This window comes from Schistocerca serialis, chromosome 1, assembly GCF_023864345.2.
Source record: "Schistocerca serialis cubense isolate TAMUIC-IGC-003099 chromosome 1, iqSchSeri2.2, whole genome shotgun sequence".
Taxonomy (NCBI): Eukaryota; Metazoa; Arthropoda; class Insecta; order Orthoptera; family Acrididae; genus Schistocerca; species Schistocerca serialis.
In genome coordinates this window covers 1,116,884,335-1,116,908,873 of record NC_064638.1, presented here as the reverse complement: position 1 = coordinate 1,116,908,873, position 24,539 = coordinate 1,116,884,335, and the positions used below count along the sequence as shown (strand labels likewise).

The following is a 24,539-nucleotide window of genomic DNA, read 5'->3' as shown; positions in this document are numbered from 1 at the left end:
GATCACAGACACAGCTTCAGGGCCACAACAGAAAGTTGATGATAAATTTAAATGTCATGTGACTAGCCCTCCTGTCGGGTAGACCGTTCACCGTGTGCAAGTCTTTCAATTTGACGCCACTTCAGCGACTTGCACATCGATGTTGATTAGGACAACACAACACCCAGTCCCTGAGTGGAGAAAAATCTACAACCCAGCCGGGAATCGAACCCAGGCCCTTAGGATTCACAGTCTGTCGCTCTGACCACTTTTTTTTTTTTTTTTTTTTTTTTTTTTTTTTTTTTTTTTTTTTTTTTGAGGTCAGGGGGCAGAGTGGGAAGGGGTCGTACTTGGAGGCCTGGCCACGGTGTCCCCGTCTCCTGACAGGATAAGGGAGAGGCAGCAGGAAGGAAACATTGATATTGTAATTTTTTTTTTTAGTAACAATAATATTTTATTTATTCATTTAATTTTAATGTCCCAAAAGAAAAATCATATATAAAAAAGAAGGGAAATAAATATAGGGCCGAAGTGACATCCTCGTCACTTCACTGGGAGTAAATCCTATCCCTCGATCCAATGTAAACCTGGGACTCCCCACCGCTTCGGGGGGCTATGAAACACGCTGCCTAGAAAGTTCGCAAAATGCGTTTTATATTTAGAGTGGCGTCTGATGATTTCGTGTTGTTCTAGTAGATAATGCCAATAGTCCATGACCGATATCAAGGTCCGCGAGAGCACGTAGTGTGATGCGTGTCCTCCAATCCATCGGATTGCCGATGTTTTGTGTGAGGGGAAAAAGACAGGGTCAGGGAAAAATAAAGCGTCCGTCGTGATCGTGGATTCGTCGGTGCGTCAGAGGAGGGCCATGATGCGTTGCGTCAGCCGCCAAACATTCTTTGCCTCACCGCACTGCAGAGAATGTTCGTCGGTGTCCTGCATGCCACATATAAGGCAGAGCGGGGAATCTACCATGCGAATGTCGTACAATCGTTGGCGGTTGACTGTCTTGCGGTTGATTAGTGTATACCATGACGATCGCGCTGCTGTGGTGAGGAGAGGTGTGTGGACAGCTCGCCAAATCTGTTGCCAGTTTCGTGTTGGGTATTTAAGTTCGACAACATTGCTGCCATGATGACGCCGCAAGTATCGATATATCTCACGGGTAGTGGGGATTCTGGTAGAAGGTATCTGTAACTGAACATAACTAAAATCAACAAAAAATCGCGCGACGTGAGAAAACGAGGGCGAGATGGTGCCTACTGCTACCGGTGGTTCAAAGGACGTGGGAAGAAGCACATCCAGGATGGCCGACGTGATGGCGTGTTGCCGCTGGTTCCAAGTTCGTAGCGTCGCTCGCAGGTATAGAGCTAGAGCCTTGTTCCGCACATCCGTGAGGTTAAGTCCTCCAGAGTGGTATGGGAGAGTTAAAGTCTCGTATTTGATCTTAAACAACATTCCTTGGCTGACATAGTATCCAAAGGCCGCCATTAATCTGTCAGCGAGACCATGTGGCATTGGCAGTACCTGTGCCAAGTGCAGCAGTCGCGAGGCCAGGTGAACATTAGTGTAGTCCACCCTTTGGAGCAGGTCGTGCGTTCGGAGTGAATTGTTGCGTATGTGCAGTCGGACGTTCTGGAGGAGACGTTGATAGCTCGCCGCCGCTGATTGCCGTAGCGATCGGGTGAACAAGACACCTAAGCATCGCAAGATGTCCACCGTCGTAAACGGACTTCGCAGAGCGTCCAGCCCTCGACCGATGTGCATGATCTTGGTTTTATTCATGTTGACCCTGCTTCCCGCAGCTACCCCGTACGTAGTAAGAAGGGTAACCACCTGACTTACTTCGTTCTCCGACCGGACGAGTATCATCAAGTCGTCGGCATATGCACGACACGTGAAGGAGCTCGCACGGAGTCGGACGCCTGTTAGAGTCCGTCTAAGAGTCTGCATCAATGGTTCGAGCGCAATTGTAAACAGTATCATCGACAAGGGACATCCTTGCCTAACTGAGCTGCGAACAGAAATCGTTCCTAACTCCCTGCCATTGACTCTCACCGTCGAAGAAGCGCCGTGAAGGAGGCGCATGAGGACGGTAATAAAATCCTGTGGTATCGCCATGCGTCGCATGGTCGAGTCAAGGAAATCATGGTTGATCCTGTCAAAGGCACGATCAAAATCCACCAATACGAACGCCGCTCGCATGCGGCAAGCTTCCGTCAGGGAAATTACGTCACGGTATTCGCCGAGGATAGAATGTATGTTGCTCCGAACCCCTAGACAAGCCTGGTCTGGTGGTATTGTTGTGGATATTACAATCTTGAGCCTTGCCGCCAACATTCGCGCAAAGATCTTATAGTCAGTATTGAGCATCGTGAGCGGTCTAAATTGATGGGCGCTGTCACTCGCTGTCGATTTCGGTATTGGTATAAGCAGTCCTGCCATGAACTGCGACGGAACATCCGTGTCAGGGCTCAATAACTCGTTGTACATCAATACCAACTGGGACATCATTAAATCCGCAAATGCGCGGTAAAATTCGAGTGTCAACCCATCTGGCCCAGGGGATTTATGCACCGCACCCTTCGCGAGTGCGCCCCGGATGTCATCTTCCGTTAGGGGTGCCAATAGCACCTCTGCATCCGGACCATCCACCTCCGTTTGCATCTGTCGCAAAATTTCTTCTTCTGTCCGATTGTCCGTCGGTGTCCCAGTGAAAAGGAGGCGGTAATGCTCCAGAAACTCAGCAGCAATGGCCTGTTGTGATGTCAAGGGCCGACCATCGTCATCATGGAGGACTGTGATTAGGGATCGGCGATTACGCGCATGTCCCTTGGACACATGATGCATGCCAATACGTTCTCCATCGACGTTGTCCAAGCACCGAGCACGGATCGAAAGTCCCTCCAGTCGACGTCTCGTGATCGATAAAATGCAGGCCTGAATGCGATGGACTTCCGCTTGACGTTCGGGCGATGGGGCCCTGGAGGACAGGTCGCGGAGCACCATGTAGTAATAGTCAAGTGTATCTCGGAGCCATTTCGCTTTTTCCTTGCCATACGTTATGAGAGCTCTTCGTATCGCCGGTTTTGCGCACTGCAGCCACCACGAAAGAACCGTACGGTGCAGCGGCAGACGGCGAGTGCAAGTCCGCCATGTTTCTTCGATCCGTTGGCGACATTCGAGATCCACCAATAAGGAGGAATTAAGTTTCCAGGAACTACGACTCCGCCAGACCCGCTGCCGTGGGAGGGTTAACGTGCATAAATACGCAAGGTGATCCGTAAAAGCTGTGGGCCAACGTTCAGCAGCCAACACGTGATCTCTTAGTCCGTCAGAAACGTAAATCCGATCCAGCCTGCTCGCCGAGTGGCTAGTAAAATACGTGTAGCCCTCTCGCTGCCCATGGATCTTTTCCCACGTGTCCATAAGGGCCATGTCCCGGCAGATCGTGTGCAATGCGTGGCAGGAGCTGAAATTAGGAGTTTGATCCTTCGGTGTGAGTACACAGTTAAAATCCCCCCCTACCAAGATGTGGTCATACCTCCCATGGAATAGGGGGGCAATCTCCTCCAAGTAGAATCGTGCACGCGCCTGTCGATTGTCAGATCCGGAGGGTGCATAGATGTTGACGATACGAATGCCGTTCACGGTCATAGCCAAACCCCGAGCCGAAGGAAGGTAATCGAGGTCACACATCGGAATCCCTTCCCGGACTAGTATCGCTGTGCCACATCCTCCATCTGGAGTCGGCGCTAGATAAGTGTTGTATCCATGCACATCGGGAAAAGCAGCATTGAAGGTTTCCTGCATCAGCAAAATATCAACGTCTGTGGCGTAAATCATGTCCCGGAGAAGTTGCATCTTTGCAAGCGAACGTGCGGTGTTAATGTTCACTGTGCCCACCTTATATGCTTGGTTCATTGTCGTTGTCATGCTCGTGTCATGTCATTGAGAACTCCAAGGGCTGTAGTCCACTATTCGTGCTCAGAGGGGTGCCCGCCAATGGGCTGCCCTCCTTTGTTGTCGTTCCGTGGTGTGCATCCTGTAGGTGAGTGGTCATCATTTGGGGGTGGCAATTCCTGTAGGTCTTCGACTGGTTCCGCCCAGTCGCAGTGGTCATCCATCCGAGAAATGTCCTCTGATGTATTTCGACGTGGCTGCCGGGACATTGGTGTCCCTGACTCCTTCGTCGGCAGCGCTGGGTCAGTCGGTGTCAATGAAGAGGGACCATCTAAAAGGCAGGACATCCGGTCACCATCGGACGGAATCCTGTCAGCGTCCTCTGAAGACACATATTCTGTGTCAGACAGTTCTTCGGCTAGGATACCATCCGTGTCCCCTAGGCTAGGGGGGGACGTGTCACCCGAACTATGGCGATGCTTTTTGCGACGCTTCGGCGATCGCTGTTTGCGTGCCCTGCCCTCTGTTGCCTCACTGTGTTCGTCGGTCGTTCGCTGGTCCGTTGCCGGCGCCACCGTCTGGACATCCACTTCCACGTCTCTTGCTACATGTGAGTTTTCGGAAGGTTCCTCCCTCAACTGTCGTGACATGGGTGCAGGGACATTCTCCGAGTCACCTCCATGCTCCCGTAACTCGGTCTGCTCTTGCATAAACACGTCCTTGTCACGCTCCGAACTGGGCAACACTTCCCGGCGGGCCACCGACACGTACGTCATCGGCAGTTGCGTGGGAACTTCTCGCTGTGACGCTTCTCCACGTGGCAGTTGCACGACGCGGCGTTGTATGCACTCCGAGCGGATATGTCCTTCTCCACCACAGCCAGAACAGGTGCGTGGCTGGCCATCGTAGATCACAATAGCTCGACATCCGCCAATGTATAAATAAGACGGGATATGTTTAGTAAGGATGATCCGCACCTGTCGCACGCCGTTTAGCACAGGATAGGTATTAAAACTAGCCCAGCGTTCAGGCGTATGACTAAGTACCGTTCCATATGGTCGCAGCGATTCAGTAACCATCAATTCTGGCACCTCAAACGGCAACTCAAAGATCCGAATGACCCTCACACCCAATCCTGAAGGAGCTACTGTTACATCGCTGATATGGCCATCAGAATGTCGAAATTTAAAGCCTCTTTGTGCAGCAAAGAGAGTTCTTTCACACGCAGCTTCATCGGTCATCTTTACGTACATTGTACTGCTTACAATGGACAGGTGTATTCCAATTATGTCTGCAGCAGGTAAACGAACTTCTTCCCTCAAAAAACGCTCTATTTCGAAAGCTTTGGGTCTGGCAAATTCGTTGTCGAACGTAAATTGGAGCGTAGTCTTTCGAAAATTGTGTGCCATGGCGATCGAGTCAGACAACAACACGCGCGAGTACCGGCGGTGTAAACACTTCCTCGTTCACGCGCGCCCGCGGCCGGGACAGCAGGTCCGTGCCACGCCACCGCCTAAAGCAGACTGCCACTCAACTACTGGGGGCGGACAAGTTGACGATAACTACTAAGGATTCATTTGTTCAGTCATGTACTTTTTATATTCTGTGAATGTCATCATGATGGAGAGTAAGTAGGGATGTGAATGGTTCAAGATCTATGTTAACAAAGAGAAGCAATTGTTAGAAACTAATTCTGTATAATTTGTTGATAGTTAACTATCGTAGAATTGTTATTTATTGTTTGTACTGATTTAAAGAGTGAGAAGAGACGAAAGGTGCAAGGAGAGAGGGATAGGAAGAAATCACAGAAAGCTCCAGTAATCAATGAGGACCAGAACAAACCTATATGCAAGATCATATAGACAGAGTTGCAGGATATGGAGGGTGAACTAGAAGAGAATTGTTTGTTGCCCTGCTAAGCAGTATATTTACTGCCTGTTGAGAGCTTATAATATTACTTGTACATCTAGATAAGAACTGAATAGACATTGGGATTATTTGTCTATAAGCCCTGTGATTGTAAGTGAGAGCTTTTTGGTGTAGAATATGTTCTTGAAGTGAAAGTACCATTAGTAGTTGTCTGATTGAGAAAAACATATTCTGAAACCACCAGAAATAGTCAGATCAGTTTTGAGGCTGGTGTACTGTAAAGTAGAAGAGATCCCTGTATCCTCTTCTGCATTCCTCACATTCTGAAACCACCAGAAATAATTAGATCAGTGTTGAGGGTGGTGTACTTTTAAGTATAAGAGATCCCTGTGCCCTCTTTTGCTCTCCTCAGTGTACAATCTAGATCACTACTTATGTTCCTGACATCAGTGTCTCAGTTTGAAATAACTAATGTTCTGTGAACTTAGTAATAACTGAATTATATATAGTCAATTAAGATCTGACAATTGTTTTTACATTGATATGGTTTTTGGCTCCAGTCTACACACAGTTAGCAAGAGTTAGTCTTTAATGCTGTTTTCCAGTCATATTATTAAAGTACTTCTATATTTTTCAGATTTGGTTTGGGTGCTGGGAAGGAAGAAAGAACTTCCAGTGGAAGTCCGAGCCCAAGTGTACAACAAACTCGTTGAACTTGGTATTGATACTGAAAGGCTCACACTATCACGTCAAAGAAATTGCCCTGTCTTTTAACTGCTTGGTGTTCTCCCTCAAGGAGTGAGAATGTACAGCAGATAACTCATACAGACATTGCCCAAGTGAAACATTGAGAAGTGGTACATGTAGCCAAGTAAAAACCCACGAAATGGCCTCTAGAGATGTTACTACAAAACTCTAAGATGAAATGCAGGATCTTTATGATCACAACACTAATATGGAGTGACGAGGCAGTGATGTGAACTTACACAATTGGCATATGGACTTCTTTCCATCAACATAAATTCATTTCCATAGTGCACATTCATTTTCAAAATGTGTTTAACTTGAACGTTCTCATTGCACAAACTTACTCTGTTAGTGACATTAAAAATATTTTATTTATTTAAGCAACTCAAGGCTTGGAGATTGTGTATGCACAGTCGTATAGTTGATGTCAACAGTACTTCTGTATGAAGAGACTGTGCTTGGATAAAGAGGTTCATCTCTTTTATATACTTAATACTTTCCTTTGTGTCAGTATTGTAAAAGTGACAGCCTGTTATATTTTAATGATGTGTACTTCATCAGTGTATGATGAAATGCCTCATCTGAGTAAAATGTAAATCATTTTTTGATATTAAAAAATAAAAATTAATTACTGAAAAAGGGTGTAAATTTCTTCTTCATTAAACCTCATTATTTGGCAAAACAAACCTTTTAAAAAGAAGAAGAGTTAGAAACTCTCCAGTTCATAGTATTTGTAGGCCCAAATAGAAATTTTTATGGAAGAAACTACTGCAGCTGCTACAGATTACACATTTCATAGTTTCTATGGCTCATATATTTCTACTGCAAATAATTATGAATAAAATGGGAGCTCCTCTGGAGAAGTATTTATTTTCAGATTATGCCTTTATTGGTCCCATAGATTATGAGTTGGTACTTAGTTTGCTACGATAAACCATTGATTACAGCTTAGAGTTTGCGTGCCATTGCAAACACTCTGAAGACTACTTTAGGTTTTAGATGCATTGCTGGGAAATGCAGTATTGTCGTGAGGTAGGCACTCAGGCAGCTGTGACATTAATGTTAACATGATAGATGCTTTCAGACCTATTCACAAACATGCCAAGAGAAACAGCATTTCATGAAAACACAAATAACAATAAAAAGAAAATTTATGGCAAATCCCATCACTCTAAAAATAAGTTTGGGTATTCCTAGTCATGTCACTTCTTTTCAAATTTGTATTTCATTGATACTGCTATTGGTATATTTTAATGCTAATTTGTCAGTGACAGTACACTGTACAAGCTAGAAAGGTAGTGCTGCCAAGGAGATAAGAATACTCTGGATAAGATCATCTACTTAGGATTTAATATGAAAAGTGCATCATGATCAATGTATGAGTGAGGTAATGGATGCTGTTGGGAAGAATTTTGTCAGATTTTACCTCTTGGCTACTCATAGGGTTCTTGTTACATCTACAGCTTATCCAGTATGTATCACCTAATGCTTCCATTGAAGATGAAAAAGTAAAGAAGTACATTGACTACCCATGCTTTTTCTCACCTTCCTATCTCATAAATGAGTGGAGGAGGCTTAGGAGATATCTTTCCCCTCTCACAATCATGAACAATACAATACTGTTTTTACTATGAAGGTGCTTGAACATGCTCTTGCCTTTTCATGATCCTCCACTCTAGGACTGGATGATAGTCATATTAAGATGTTGGAGTACCTATCTCTTCATGGCAAACACTTTCTCCTATGCATGATAATCTAATCTGGACGGAAGGCTCGTTTCCTGGATGTTGGTGTGAAGCCACTGTAATCACCATACACAATCCCGGTAAGGACAAACATCTTCCATCCAGCTACCACCCAATTTCCTTCACTAGCAGTGTCTGCAAGGTGATGAAATGCATGATCAGTGGTCAGCTGCTATTGTGGCTTGAGTCTCAGAATTTGCTCACAAATGCACAATGTGAATTTCATAAGCACCGCTCTGCAGTTGATCATCTCATCGCCCTGTCACCTTATATTATGAACAATTTTCTATGGAAATGCCAGACTGTACCTGTGTTTTTTGATTTGGGGAGGGCTTAAGATACCTTCTGGAGGATGGTCATCATTTGTACAATGCACTTGTGGGTCTTCCAAGGCTGTCTGCCCCATTTTATTTGAGACTTTTTAAAAGATGAGGTTTTTAAGGTTTGCTCTTGTGGAACACATCCATTGAGGAGAACAGGGTGCTTCAGGGCTCTGTGCTGTGCATACCCCTACTTTCCATAGCAATTAACCCTGCCATGGACTGTCTCCTGCAAGGCATCTCAGGGTCTCTTTTTGTCACTGACTTTGTGATTTACAGCAGCCCTCAAGGACCTGTTTACTTGAGCAACAATTTCAGCAATGTCTCAACTGTCTCTATTCGTGGCTCATCAACAATGGCTTCCACTTTTCCACTGAAAAAACTGTCTGAACTTCTACAGTGTAAAGAGTTTCTTCCACCATCCATACATCTCAGTCCTGTTGTCCTTCCATTTATTGAAATCATGAAATTCTTGGGGCTCCCATTCAATAGGAAACTGTTGGTCCTCCCAAACATCATATCTGGTAGCATATTGTACCAAATCTCTAAATAACCTATGTATTTTAAATGGAACTTCACAGGGTGTGAAATTTAAAAATCCTCTTCCACTTATACCAATCTGTCCAATCAAAAGTGGACTATGGATGTCTAGTTTACTCATCTGCACAACCATCTATTTTATGTCATCTCAACTCAGTCCACCATCAAAACATACCTGTAAGTTGGCCACTGGAGCTTTCTGCACTAGCCCAGTTATGAGTTTCTATGCAGACCTGCCAAACTGCTGTCATATTGGTGAGATGTTCTTCTCAGCAAATATGCAAGCCATCTGTCCTCTATGCCCAACCATTCATCCTATGTATCCTTTTTTGATTGCTTCCTTGACCAGCAATGCAGGGTAAGTGTAACTTCTTTGTTGTCCCCTGGAGTTCACTTTCACATACTGCCTCAGAAGCTTAATCTTACGTCACCTGCCATATCTCTGATGGGTGACTTCATGCAGAGGTCCACATTCATCTTGGACTTAGTTTGTCTCCCTAGGACATTACTCTAGATTCAACATATTGCTGTAAGTTTCTTGTGCACGCAACTTGGAGACAGAACCTTCATCTACACTTAGCTCCAAGAGGGACTGTGGTATTGGACATGCCTTCATCATTGGTAATAATCATTTGAGATACTGGTTTCTCAAATAGTGCTCAATTTTTACTGCAGAACTTTCTGCCCTCTATGAGGCCACCCAGTACATCCAATAACACAGGCTACTCAATTGTGTATTCTGTTTCACGTAGTGCCCTCCAGAGCCTCTGTGTGCTGTACACATACCACCCTTTAGTACAACAAATCAATGAATGCCTCTGCTCAATCACTGATGATGGAGCCAATGTGGTGTTCACGTGGGTCTTTGTTCATGTTGAAATGTTGGGGAATGAAGCTGCTGATGCTGCTGTCAAGCCTACAGTCCAACTATGTAGACCTTTTAGCTATTCTGTCCCTTTGGATGATCTTCGTGTTGCTGCATGTAGGAACATTGTGTCACTCTGACATGAGCACAAATCTTCTCTGTATGGAAACAACCTCTGGGAGACAAAACACCTCCCAATGGTTTGGATGACTTCCCCTCATCCCTCTCATTGTGAGGAGATATTTTTAGCTAGGCTGCATGTTGGGCACTGTTGTTTAAACCACCATCATTTGTTAAGTGGAGACCCAGCACCACTCTTGCTTACTGCAACCAGTCATTTATAGTGCACCATTTTCTGACCAAATGCTGATTTTATAACTGTTTATTTTTTAATGTATGTTTGCCAATTAAATTATCACATATTTTAGCAGATGCAGCATGAGATGTTGACCACATTTTACTTTTTTACTCATCAAGAAATATGATGAAGGAAATTTAATTTTCAACCATTTGAGCAACCTCCCTGAAGGGGTAGTGATTGTTTTTAGCTATCCCTATATTCCAGTCAATTAGGCCCTGAGTATTATTGATTTTGATTCATTCGGTAATTGACCATTTTAAGTTATGCCATTGGTGTTTATGATTCTGTTGTTTTGTGTCTTAAAGCAACAAAAAACAAACCAAATAAAACGAAAACCAGTGCTTTCCCCACTCACCATTCTTTTGCATAATTTGATTAGTTAGTTTGGGAGTTATATCCATGTTCTAATATTCATGGTAAACATTTTGGTATGGAATGTGTCAGTTCAGTAAGAGATTGGAGGGACTAATAAGAAATGAAAACAACTTTAATTTACATTTGGTCACACTTTTACTGTTTGAGAAACATTTTATTTTCATATGCAAATTGTCAAAGAGCTTTATATCTGTACATTTCACTCCTTTATGAGCCAATCTAATGTTCATCAGAGTAAAGTGCAGATCATTTTGACTTCTAGCACTGTATTTATGAATAATTGTATTATTCTCAAATTGCAATGGATTGTAGGCAACAAATTTCATCAGTGAATAAATTTACTGCAATTCTGAATGTTTAAAGTTGTGTAATGGGTATCTTTAGTCCATTTGTGCATAACCAACTAATATCTTTAACAGAAACATCATTTATTATTTTCTCTACTGATGCCTTTTTGACCTGCTTGACAGTTTTGGGTGCATTATCCACTGGATTAAATCTGCTTCCTGAAAGTAAAGTGGTAGATCATTAACACAGGCAGAAACAGTAATGACTTGATCAAACCCTGTGGAATGATCATTTAGATTTCTTTAGGCAGGTAATGTAATGTCTCAATTTGTATTAATTAAATATGCTAGTGTAATTTTCTGCTTCCAGTTTCTTAAATAGAAACCAAATCAGGTATTTACTGAACCAAGTAGCCCAAAAAAAGTTGAGTTCTCTAATAGAATGTTGTGACTGACACTATCAAATGCCTTTGATAAGTTGCATAAATTTTATCATTTAAAACTGCACTGTGTACTCAGTGAAAGTATAAAAAGCTGCTGTAGTACAGTAGCCCTCCTAAAATCCAAACTGAAGTTGTCTAAGTATCCCATTACTACACAGATCCTCAAGTACAAAAGCAGTTCAATCAGTATGGAGGTAAGGTAATGAGAGCTCTTAAGTGTTTGTAAATACCCTGTTTGAAACGAATTAGATAAGATGGTGAAAGTTTGTGAATGTAACATCACCTGTAGATGGAGGTAGCTGCACCATTACACTCCAACACAGAGGTTTTGACAGCTACATTGTTGGCAACTGAAGTGCAAAGTGTAAATTTTGCATTTAAAGAAAATATCCCCATCTGCAGTTCATGTCATCAACTTGACATTTATGAAACAATTGTAGGCTCATTGAAACAAATGTAGTTTTGGCGCTAGAAATTTGATAACAGCAAAATGGATGTGCAATGCAAGCAAAGAACAGTGCGGCCAAGGGAACCCACCTCAAAAAACAACATGCACTGTGTCAAAAGGTTGATTCAACCTAATCATTGCATTCATATTGAAATGATGCATCCTTACCATGTCAGGCTTGTCTGTCTGTTATCACTGTGAACTGAAAATCTAAAATTTCAAACATGGTGGTGCATTGTAAAATGGAAATATATGCATGTCAGTTGAAGACACTGACACACAATGTTGCAAGATATGGGCAATTTATTCCTAATGCATTCACTGATGCCACATATTATTTACAAATACTCCTGAAATAAATTCACAATGATTACTGTTCACTGCTGAATTACATAGTTACAATCTGATGATTCACTACTTAATTACTTGCCCACCATCATCTTTACATTAACACAGTCCTGATTAACTTCCACAATATCCCTATGTGATACACCTTACTGTGTTCACATTGGATTTTACCATTGTGATTGACATAGCCTGTGTGAGGCAGTATGGTTTGTTGCACCTACATAAGAATGTTCTACTAACCTTTGGGTGATACTTCTGCAGCATACATGTCTGCCCTGGTACGACATATAGTGTTTCTCATCTAAAAATTCTGTAAAAAGTTACCCACACTAAACATTTCAGGAGGGTACAAACAGAACTGTTTGTGTGTAACCAGACAAAGGCCAATTTTTGTTGCCTTGAACAGATGACACACAGATCACAGAGTCACACTGACATATGCTTTGGAGCCTGCAGGGGGTAGGGTTGGCTCTGTTTGCTTTTTTAGCAGTGAAGCCCACAACTTGTCTAATTTCAATCATTCTTCATTGCCGCTGAAAACTTTTTTGTACTTTTGAATTTCTATGCCATCTCTGTGCATCCCAACGTAGTAATTATTAGGTCTTGCTAAAACCACAGTGTCAGATAAATGAATTTTGTGGTTTCCTCATCCTAGTGCAAGATTTGTCATGATGATTTACCCGTCTTGCATGGGCAACAATTGCTCTTGTGGTTCTTAAGGTGGGTGTTAATGCCCCTTTTTGCAGTTTCTATGTATACTTGACTACTAGTGCAACTGATTCTATTTACTCTTGCTGTGGCAAACAATGAGTGTAGGCCCTTTGCACTGGTAAAGTATTAGTGCACCTTTCTGATTGGTTTCAACACTGTATCAATACAGTGTTTTCTGAGTAATTTGCTGGTGTAGCCTGTGACAGTGTTTGCAAATTGAAGGAAAACTATCCCTTTATTTCATTCTTTTTCATTATAAGCAGTAGACTTTTTAAGATGTAATGTCTTATTTATCTCATTTCTTCTAATGGCCATTCTTAAATGAAGAAGCTTGTCCTCCAAGTACAGTGGCTCACAGATTCTTTTGGTGTGGTCCACCAATGTTTCAATAACTCCTCTTTTCTGCTTGGGATGGTGACTGACAGATGATTATACCTTGGATGATGGCCTTATGCCCATAAATCAAATATCAGCAATAGTGCAAACACAGCCATGAAAGCCTGCATTCTAAGATTTTCTATAGTTTGAAAGTTACCACATTGCTTTGAAAATGTTCATATCAGACCATAAGTTTCCAGTTACAACTGCACAGCATGCCATGCAGCATTTTAGTTACTCAAAATAAAGTTTCAGTCTACCTATACAAAAGCTAGCATTTGCGTGTTCATAATTTACTGTACATTCTCTTAAATTTCACAATTACTCATGATTAATACATTTTTACAGAGCTTCGTGTGACTTGTTCATTCATCACAAGAGCTAAGCACATATTCCCCAGACTCCTGGTTGCAACCCTACCCACAGAATCAGTGCATATTAAATCACTATCTTCTGATTGGTTGGAATCCTATTTCAGCCACTCAGTGTATGATTTTGATCTATACTATCCTATATTTTGTGTTTTGAACCAACCACATTACCAATTCCTTTAGACCAGATTTTCATATATTATGATTCAGACAAAAAAATAAAAATAAATGAGTGCCCTCTTTAAATTTGTGAATTACTGAAATATATGGTGTACATTAAGTTCAAGAACACATTCCATTATTTATTGCACAAGAAGTAAACATTTTACAGATATGATACATTTGTCATTTTGAAGAGAAACCCTGAAAGATTTTTGTCAGTATACCACCACAGTGTAGTTTGGTGATTTGCCGATAGTCAGCACTAGTTGCAAACATGATGAGTTCAGGCATGGAGGGAGCTTTCTGTGTGTTGGAGTTTGACAAAAACAAGTGTGCTACAGCTGTTCAATGGCTGTTTAGAACCAAGTATGGTAAGAAGCCACCAACAAGGAAGGCCATTTACCACTGGCACAACAAATTCGTTATGATGGGTTGCTTGTGCCCAACAAAGAAGAGCGGACATCCCATTGCGAGCGAAATGAATGTGGAGCATGTATGAGAGACATTCATAACGAGTCCAAAGAAATCAGTGCATTGTGCATCTGTGAAATCAAAATGGCTCCAATGACAGTGTGGAAAGTTCTGCGACAGAAGCTGTCTATGAAACCATTCAAATTGGAGCTAGTGCAGATGCTCAATGACAATGTGCAAAGATAAGCATTTTGAGTTTTGTTTGCAGTTGCAACAATTGAATGAGGATGGGTATGGCACTGTTGATCATTTAATTTTTAGTGACAAAGCCACTTTTTATACTAACGGGAAAGTGAACAGGCATAATTGTCAAATCTGGGGTACAAAACATCCACACGAATGCATTGAATTTGAGCGTAATTCCCAAAACATAAATGTTTTTTGTGCCTTGTCACGTCAAAAGCTGTATGGGCCATTCTCCTGCACCAAGAGCACTGTCACTGGATATTCCTACTTGGACATGCTGCAGCAACGGCTGATGCCTCAAATGCAATTGGAGTCTCCATTTGCCTTTCAGCAGGATGGGGCTCCATGCCATTTTCATCGTGAAGTTCGTGGGTACCTGAACACGGAGCTGCCACATCTATGGATTGGCCATGCTATGAAAGGGGACAACTGTTTCATGAAATGGCCTTCCCGATTACCAGATCTCACTCCATGTGACTTTATTCTGTGGTGACACATTAAAGATCTGGTGTATGTACTGCCTCTACCACGTGATGTAGCAGAGCTCCAGGAGAGAATATGGGAAGCAGCTGCCAAAGGCGATTAGGCCATGCTGGGACGGGTATGGCAATAATTCGATTACCATACTGACATCTGCCGGGTCATTCATGGTTTGCATATTGAATGTTTGTAAAAAAAAAAAAAAAAATGAAATAAAAACTTTCAGAGTTTCTCTCCAAAATGCAATATGTATGACATTTGTACAATGTTTAGTTCTTGTGCAATAAATAACTGAAAGTGTTCCCAGACTTTAAGTATATTTTTTGCTTCTTAAATTCATATCCTGATGTATAAAACTCATATACACAATGCAGAACCACATCCCCATACCGCTGTACATTCATTTACTTAAAATTGCAAAGATTCACACACGCATCTCTCTCTCTCTCTCTCTCTCTCTGTCTCTCTACTCGTTTACACAATTTTGACTCTCCATGATCCCATGAACTAAAAGCATGCCAATTTCTTCTGTCCTACACTTTGTCTTACAGCCTTTCTAAGTAGGATTCTCCTACATAAGTGATGTCATTGAGCCATATCATCCTTTGCCGCCCTCTTCTCTTCATTCATTCAATCTTTCCCAGCATTAATGTCTTTCCTAGCAAATCATATCTTCTCACTATGTACTAAAAGCAGATCACTTTTTGTTTAAGTAAGAAAGCTTCCAAGGAGTAACCTGGTTGTATTTGCTGTATACTAATCTACTCATTTTCTTTGTGCTCTGTGGAACTCTAAGGAGTAAAGTTTCCTCCAACAACACAATTCTAAGTTGTCTATTCTATGCCATTCACCTTTTCTTATGGTCCAGGCTTCACATACACATATCACAACTGGAAACACCATAGCCCTTACTACACAAATATTTGTTGTTAAAGTTATGCCTCTACTCCTTAAAGCATTGTCATGGATGGACATTACCTTTCTGCAAGTAACATGGGTCTCTTGATTTTGTGGCTGCAATCACCATCACAAGAAACATTACAGCTGAGGTAACTGAATGTAGAAACTGTCTCCATTATTTCATCTCCTTTATGCCAAGAAGTGATAGACGTAGTTGCCATAATTTTCATTTTCTTGAAATTTGGCATTATGCCAGTCTTTGTGCTTTATTCATTCACCTTCAGTAAGAGTATCTTTAGTTCCTCTTCGCTTTCTGCTCTCAGTATGGTATCATATACATATAAAAAGTTATTTGTTTTTATCCCAGCTGTTTTAATTTCAATTTCTTCTTCAAGTAACCTGACATTCCTCATAATGTTCTCTGTGTACACACTGAATAAATAAGGTGACAATAAGCAGCCTTGCTGTATTCCTTTCTGAATCTTGATCCCTTTAATTGCTCCATATATGGTTCTCACTGTGGCTTCTTGGCCAGAATATAAATTTGTATGAAGTAAATGAGGTGATCTGGTACTCTCATAATTTATTGCGCTCAACGAAGTCAAAGGCCTTAGAACAACAATAAAGCAGAGATACAGATCTTTCTGGAATTATCTTTCTTTCTTCATAGTCCGTATTGCAGATAAGTGACAAACATCGGGAAAAAAACAGCACATTACCAGGTAATGACAAAAACAAAAATACTTGCAAAATGCTCAGGATAAAGTGTCAAAATACACAGTGCCTCAAGAACAAAGTGTTAGATTTAGAAGTAGCTACAAATAATTTTGCTGATGTTTAATGTACTTCTTTATCAGAAAACTGGTGCAAGGAAAGTGAATTAAGTCTCATTACTGATGCAGTGTATGTAAAATGGTGGAGTATGCATTCATACAAAAAACAGGATTACAGTTTAAAAAAAAAAAAAACAGAAATGGACCATCTAAATACTGAGACAGATTTTGAATCAAGTGCCATAAAGATAAAAACTGAGGAGAAGAGCAAAAAACTAACTGTCATAGCAATACATAGATCACCAATTGGTAAAACTGCTTCCACATGAAACCACTCTTTGAATCTCAGTAGAATAACAGAGTTTTCATCTTCCCTTTTAGATAATATCTTTACAAGTATGGAAAATAATATCATTGAGGCACAAAATGTAAACTTACGTTTTTATTTTTTTATTTATTTGCATGTCAAGTTCCTTAGGACCAACTTGAGGAGCAAATCTCCAAGGCCATGGAACGTGTCAGTACATGAAAAGTAATAACAGATAAAAATAAATGTTTATGAACCGAAAAAAAGCCAGTCCACAAGTTTAAGCAAACACAATCAATAATATAACAAGAATCAACTTACTTTTTCAAGGAACTCCTCAACAAAATAGGAGTGAACCATGAGGAAACTCTTCAGTTTCGATTTGAAAGAGTGTGGATTACTGATAAGATTTTTGAATTTGAATGGTAGCTTATTGAAAATGGATGTAGCAGTATACTGCACACCTTTCTGCACAAGAGTTAAGGAAGTCCGATCCAAATGCAGGTTTGATTTCTGCTGAGTATTAACCGAGTGAAAGTTGTTTATTCTTGGAAATAAGCTAAGATAGTTAACAAGAAATGACAGTAAGGAATATGTATATTGAGAGGCCAATTTCAAAATACCCAGACTCATGAACAGGGGTCGACATGAGGTTCGTAAACTTACACCACTAATTTCCCAAACCGCCCGTTTCTGAACCAAAAATATCCTTTTAGAATGTGAAGAGATACCCAAAAATATAATACCATACAACATAAATGAATGAAAATGAGCAAAGTAGACTAATTTTTATGTTGAATGATCACTCACTTCAGATACCATTCGAATAAATAAAAATGGCAGTATCAAGACTTTGAACAAGATCCTGAACGTGGGCTTTCCACGACAGCTTACTATCAATCGGAACACCTAGAAATTTGAACTGTTCAGTTTCACTGATCATATGCCCATTCTGTGAAATTAAAACATCAGGTTTTGTTGAACTGCATGTTAGAAACTGTAAAAACTGAGTCTTGCCATGATTTAGCATTAGTTTATTTTCTACAAGTCATGAACTTAGGTAATGTACTGCACTATTTGAAACTGAGCCAATGTTACACACAACATCCTTTACTACCAAGCTAGTGTCACCAGCAAACAGAAATATTTTAGAGCCACCTGTAATACTAGAGGGCATATCATTTATATACATAAGGAACAGGAGTGACCCTAGCATTGATCCCTGGGGCACCCGCCACTTGACCGCACCGCACTCAGACCCAACATCACAGTCATTATCAACATTGTGAATAATGACCTTTTGCTGTCTGTTGCTAAAGTAGGAGGTGAACCAATTGTGAGCTGCTCCCCGTATTCCGTAATGGTCCAACATCTGGAGCAATATTTTGTAATCAACACAATCAAATGCCTTAGTTAAATCAAAAAATATGCCAAGCATTCAAAACCTTTTGTTTAACCCATCCAGTACCTCACAGAGAAAAGAGAATATAGCATTTTCAGTTGTTAAATGACTTCTAAAGCTGGTACATCTGATATCAAATTGTGTGATATAAAATGATCACTTATCCTTACATAAACAGACTTTTCAATAACTTTTGCAAACACTGATGGCAAAGAAACAGGCCTAAAATTATCTACATGGTCCCTTTCTCCCTTTTTATAAAGTGGCTTTACTACTGACTACTTTAATCGTTCAGGAAACTGACCATTCCTAAAGGAAAAATTACAAATATGGCTAAATACAGGGCTAACATGGGCAGCACAGTACTTTAACATTCTACTAGACACTCCATCATAACCAAGAGAGTCCTTAGTCTTCAGTGATTTACTTATTGACTCAGTCTCCATCTTGTCTGTATCACAGAGGAGTATTTCAGACATCAATCTCATAAAGGCATTTGCCAAGAAAGTTATATAATTCCCTGTAGAAACTAAATTTTTATTTATCTCACCAGCAATGCTCAGAAAATGATTGTTAAATACTGTACATATATCTGATTTATCAGTAACAGAAATATTTTTACTGCAAACTGATTTCATATCGTCAACCTTGTGTTGCTGACCAGATACTTACTTCACAACTAACCATATGGTTTTTGTTTTATCCTGTGAATTAGCTATTCTATTTGCATAGTACACACTGTTTGCCTTCCTAATAACATTTTTAAACACCTTACAATATTGTTTGTAATGGTATAATGTAGCTTGATTGTGACTACTTGTAACATTTTGATATAATTCCTGCTTTGTTCTACAAGATATCCTTATCCCACTAGTCAGCCACCTGGGCTGCCTATTACAGCTAGTACCCTGTTAGAACGGTCTAATGGAAAGCAACTCTCAAAGAGCATGAGAAAAGAGTTAAGGAAAGCATTATATATATCATTTATGTTATCGGCATTATAAACATCCCACCACTATTGTTCCTTGACAGGGTTTAAGAAGCTCTCTATTGCTGTTGGATTAACTTTCCTACATAGTTTTTAATTAAATATGACATTTGTTTAAGTACTAAATCCTTTTAGTGTTAAAATTTGTGCATCATGGTCTGAAAGGCCATTCACCCTTTTACTGATAGAATGCTCATCTAGTAATGAAGAATGAATAAAAATACTGTCTATGGCTGTGCTACTGTTCCCTTGCACCCTAGTTGGAAAAAACACAGTCTACATCATATCTTGTGAATTTATGAGATCTACCAGCGTCCTTTTTCTTGCACCATCATATACAAAATTAATATTAAAGTCACCACATATAACTAATTTCTGGCACTTCCTACAAAATGAATCAAGAACCCTCTAGCTTGAGCAGAATTGCTCTGAAGTCAGAGTTAGAGAACCTATAAACAACAACAATTAGAAGTTTAGTTTCACTAAATTCAACTGCCCTGCACAACATTCAAATATCTGTTCAGAGCAGTGTCATGATACGTCTATGGACTCAAATGGAATACTGTTTTATATGTACATAGTCACTCCCCCATCCTGCAAGGAACTCCTTGAAAAAAGAAAAAACAGCTAATCTGTATCCTGGTAAAGGAAGCCTCTGAATTGTCAAATTATTTAAGTGGTGCTCTGATATACCAATAATTTCAGAGTCAACATCTATAAGCAGTTCACTAACTTTATCTCTAATATCTCTTACATTTTGATGAAATATGCCAATTCCTTCTCTTCTTGGAAACATTACATCCTTGGAAGGTGAGCCCTCAGTTAGTGGACTTCCTTTACGCAGGTATACCTATCGGCTTACTTCAATCTAAAAAAGGTGCTGCTCTAACACCAACTACTACAGGAATTTTTCCGTGAGTGATCCCACCACCACCACCACCACCCACTACACTGTGACCTATAAGCTTTGCCAGCCTCCCCTTCCCATACCTACTGAGGTGCGGGTCATGTCTCATGAATCCCAATCTATTGATAGACCCAACTGGCACCACTGAGATGTGTCCCATGCCCTCTGCCATCAGCGCCCTCCCCAACCCCATGTTAATGCACCTAACAGCCACATTAAGGTGAGGCCGATCATGACACTGAAACAGTTGCATGAAATACACATTGGTGCCACCAGTTTGAGTAGCTATCTTTATTCTCTGTCCCTATCAAGACTGTTCCCTGTTACACCCACAATCATTACCTGATCCTCCTTCGTAAAATTCCTGGGTAACTCCCCTATGCTGTCAGTCACTTGAGCCAACCCTGCACTCGGCTTCACACTGCTGGTAATCTGGTACTCACTCCCCAACACTTCCTGAAACTGCTGGCCCACTCCTCTACTGTGAGAACTACCTAGCTGCAGAACCTTCTTCTTTCTGTTAGACTTTGCAACTGACCTAGGCCTCCTAATTGCTGCAGGCTGCTGCCTGCTCCCTACATCTACAGCTAGACGAGGCTCCTCTCCACTCAACTCTGACAGTTGGTCAAATCTATTGCATATACACAAAGTATAACTCCCTTAATAACTCCTCTTCCTAGCTGCCTTCTTTCCATCTCCCATTTCCCATTCCCCACCACCCTTCACCCTCCTTGACCTATCTAGTTCCTCCTTTGTGCATTTTAACTGCACCTGAAAGGCACAGATTTTATACTCTTGTTCCTCTGTCAACTTATTTCAACTACAGATTCTGCATTCCCAGGAAAATATCTCACTAGAATGCCCACTGGCTTCCCCATTGCATTCCCCCCAATTAAAATACTTTGAAAAATCCCACACCATAACCCACTACTCACAAATGTAAGACAGAGCCCACACTTCTCACTCATGGTAAAATTTTACAGTTACTGAAAGAAGCTATACGTCTATGTTACCAAAGTTCTGTTACACCAGTAGAACTATCTATAGAACTAAGAATAGCAGTCTTGAAATTATCTGTCTACTAAGAAAGTAACTACTTGTATTAATACTACTACACCTCAGCTAATACCAATACCAATGAAACTTCACAAAATTATTAGCTGAAACCAAAAAATTCAAATGACCACTGGAACAATAAACAAAGTTAAAACGCTGAATGAAAATTTTACTGAAATATTTCACTAGAAACAATACAAAACGTCTCTTGAAAACTAAAGAACAAAATTTAGCAAATGATTTCAATGCACAGAAAACTCTAAAAAACATAGTAAGTGAACGTTTACAAAAGTTTATTACATCATTATTTCACCACAAATGCCATGAAACTCAGCTGAAAACTATTAAATTTAATAACTGTATAACAGTGCACAAATAAGTTTGTCAGTACTTAGCTTTATAACCTCTACAGCTGCAGTGCATGATGCAAAATGTAAACACACTACTGAGGCGTGAGGCTTAGACGAAAAATGTAAGCACACTCTCAAATAATAGACCACTTAAGTCAATAACACAGGAAGAAAGACTGAGATTAATGAAAATCCACTAATGAGTTGCTTTTACAGCAAATGTTAACACAAATAAACTTTAAAATAGGTAACTGAAGACTAAAACTTTATAAAATATTGACGAACAATTTCAATAGCAGTGATGTGATGTCATGTCCCACGTTCCACTGTTCCACTGTTACTGTCTTTTAGGTCTCAACACACTCACCACATTATAAATTCTTCTTTACCCAAGGTAATAAAATAAAAGTGGGAATATAAAAGGCATTTCTGCAAAGAAAAAGTTAATACTTATATTCAGATGTTAATACAGGAAACCTGGGAAATTTATTTTCAAAAACAACAACTGATGATGCATAAATGCTTTTTCTAGCACTTTCATGTGCCTATTTGAGGTGCATTTTTCGAAAAAGCTTACAAAAATCAATGTCATGCCAAGGAACTACAGCCAGTGGATATCACCTGCTATCAAAGTATCTAGTCAAACTCTAAACCATCTCAGTCAAATAAAAAAAGACAACAAAGATAAACACTTCACAGATGATGTGGAGACACATAAGAACATTTGTAGGAAGGTGATTTAAGAAGGTAAAACAATGGACAATGCCAAAGTAATTTTAGCACCAGAAAACACAACAAAGCAAAATGGTTGTAGTAAAAAAAAAGAAATAAACAAAAATGTTAAAAGTCAAGAGGACTTTGTTTTAAAAGATGTTCATGGTGTGTTACTCAGAAGTCTTATGCTTGCAAATGACATAAATGACTACCTCATAAATACAAGAGTCAACCTAAGTAAAAACAGCCTTAGGAATAGTGGAACTTCTGTTCCAATGGAAACAAGGTGTCAATTCAGTATTGGTATGTTCCACAAATAAATAAAAAGTTCTAAGAATAATGAAAACAAAGATGAATAAAATGTCTTCAGGGACTGTTGAAGTACCTGCTTCAGTCAGAATAAGCTATACTAGTGTCATAACAGAACTGCTCTCACACATCATTAATATAGCATTATCGGAAAGAGTGCTTCCTCAAGATTAACAATTTCAAAAAGAAAACCACTATATAAAAATGGCAATATATATGAAATGGGAAATTATAGACCAAAAGCTTTGTTATCTATGTTTTCAAAAGTAATAGAGACAGTCGTGAAACAGAGAATTACAAATTTCCTGGAAAAATTCAATCTCTTGTCTGTAAACCAGCGCAGATTTGTGTAGCATTGAGTACAAAATCAGCTGATTCCCATTTTCTTGGAAAATATTTTAGTGGGGCTAGACAGACACAACAGTACCACAGGGAAGTGTTCTAGGACCTCTTGTAATGGGACATCCTCCTCTAACATTACTTTTCCTCAACGGTAGCAGTTGATGCCAGTAATGTTTGTCAGATTTTGGACAGGTCAGTATTATCTCAGCTGTTTTCTGAAAAATTTCATATAATTTTATACGTAATATGCTATATCTCAAGTTAAAACGTATGACTGGGAATTATTATTTTGGATGTTTTAATCGACAAACACTAGTTCTCAATGTACAGTTCATTTTTTTTAGAAAAATTTGAAATTATGAATTATTTGGCACATTTAAAATTTCTATTATTAATTACGCAATCTAGTATTGTTTATTATGTTTATTTCTGGATTAAGTTAAGAAAGTATAATCAGAAACAATAGAATTTCATTTGTCAAGAAATATTGTAAACCCTTTGGAACACTGTTATCATCCCAGAGTGAAGTAGTAGTAAGATGCCTCTGATGTGATTGGACATATTTTTGTATTTTGGGTGAACAATGTAATTTCAGCTTCATTAATGTGAAAATTCAAAAGACTGTGTGATATACCAAAATGTGACAAAATATATTAACATAAAAACAAAAATTCTGCAGCAACAATCTTCAAAATTATTTACATCAATTCAACCATGAGGATCTAAAATGTGAGAATTTCAGCTTCAAGAATCAGACCCCTAGACAAGAAGAACTGGAGCCATCTCTATAGGAAATGATAAGTAAACAAAAAAGTTTATTGTAATCTTACTCCTCTCAAATCTTCAGAAAAGACTTTGCTAATTGTGGACAATAGCTGCAACTAGGAATAGGGATGGCAGTTTGAAAGAGTTTTGTAAGAGCAAACTTAACAAATCAGCACATACTGACAAACCATTTGGCGAAATGATGTTGAACAATGCCCTTAAAAGGAGATTACCAGAAAGATTGCAGTGGAATTTAGAACATGGGCCTGACAATGGTCTTGAACAATTTTTATGATAGGTTGACAGGCTGGATAGAGCAGCAGAAAGAAGTATATACCATAATAATAGGAGTGATAGAAATCACAATGGGAGTAATCACAGAAACAGATATAACGGTAACTTCTATCAGGATAAAAGTGTCAATAGAGAAATTCTGAACATCGTTAGGATAGGAATAATGGGGAGAACCATTAGCATTTTAATAGAAGAAACAATTATAGAAGTAACTACTCGGGAAACAGCAGTTCCCCACAATGAAGGTCCACAGTTTTGGGGTGAGAAAACATAACAAGCACAGAACCTCCAATTTATACTTGCAATTAGACAATAATAACAGTGTTAATGATATGGCACATGTATCTGAAATTGAACAAGAGGAGTACAGATTTCTCATTTATATTTTGACCAAAAGTTTTGGGATACTGTGATGTAAGTGCTATCACAAACCAGAATGTGAG

General features: G+C 39.9%; 1 protein-coding gene across 1 annotated transcript in view; it reads left to right on the top strand.

Annotated features, from left to right (window-relative positions):
• LOC126416701 (apolipoprotein D-like) overlaps positions 1–7,101 on the top strand; it is a 240,238-nt gene extending 233,137 nt beyond the window's left edge. The window contains exon 4 of the mRNA XM_050084512.1: positions 6,389–7,101. Coding sequence (XP_049940469.1) covers positions 6,389–6,525 — 137 coding nt within the window. The 3' untranslated portion in view covers positions 6,526–7,101. The remainder of the gene's footprint in view (positions 1–6,388) is intronic.
• The last annotated feature ends 17,438 nt before the right edge of the window (positions 7,102–24,539 follow it).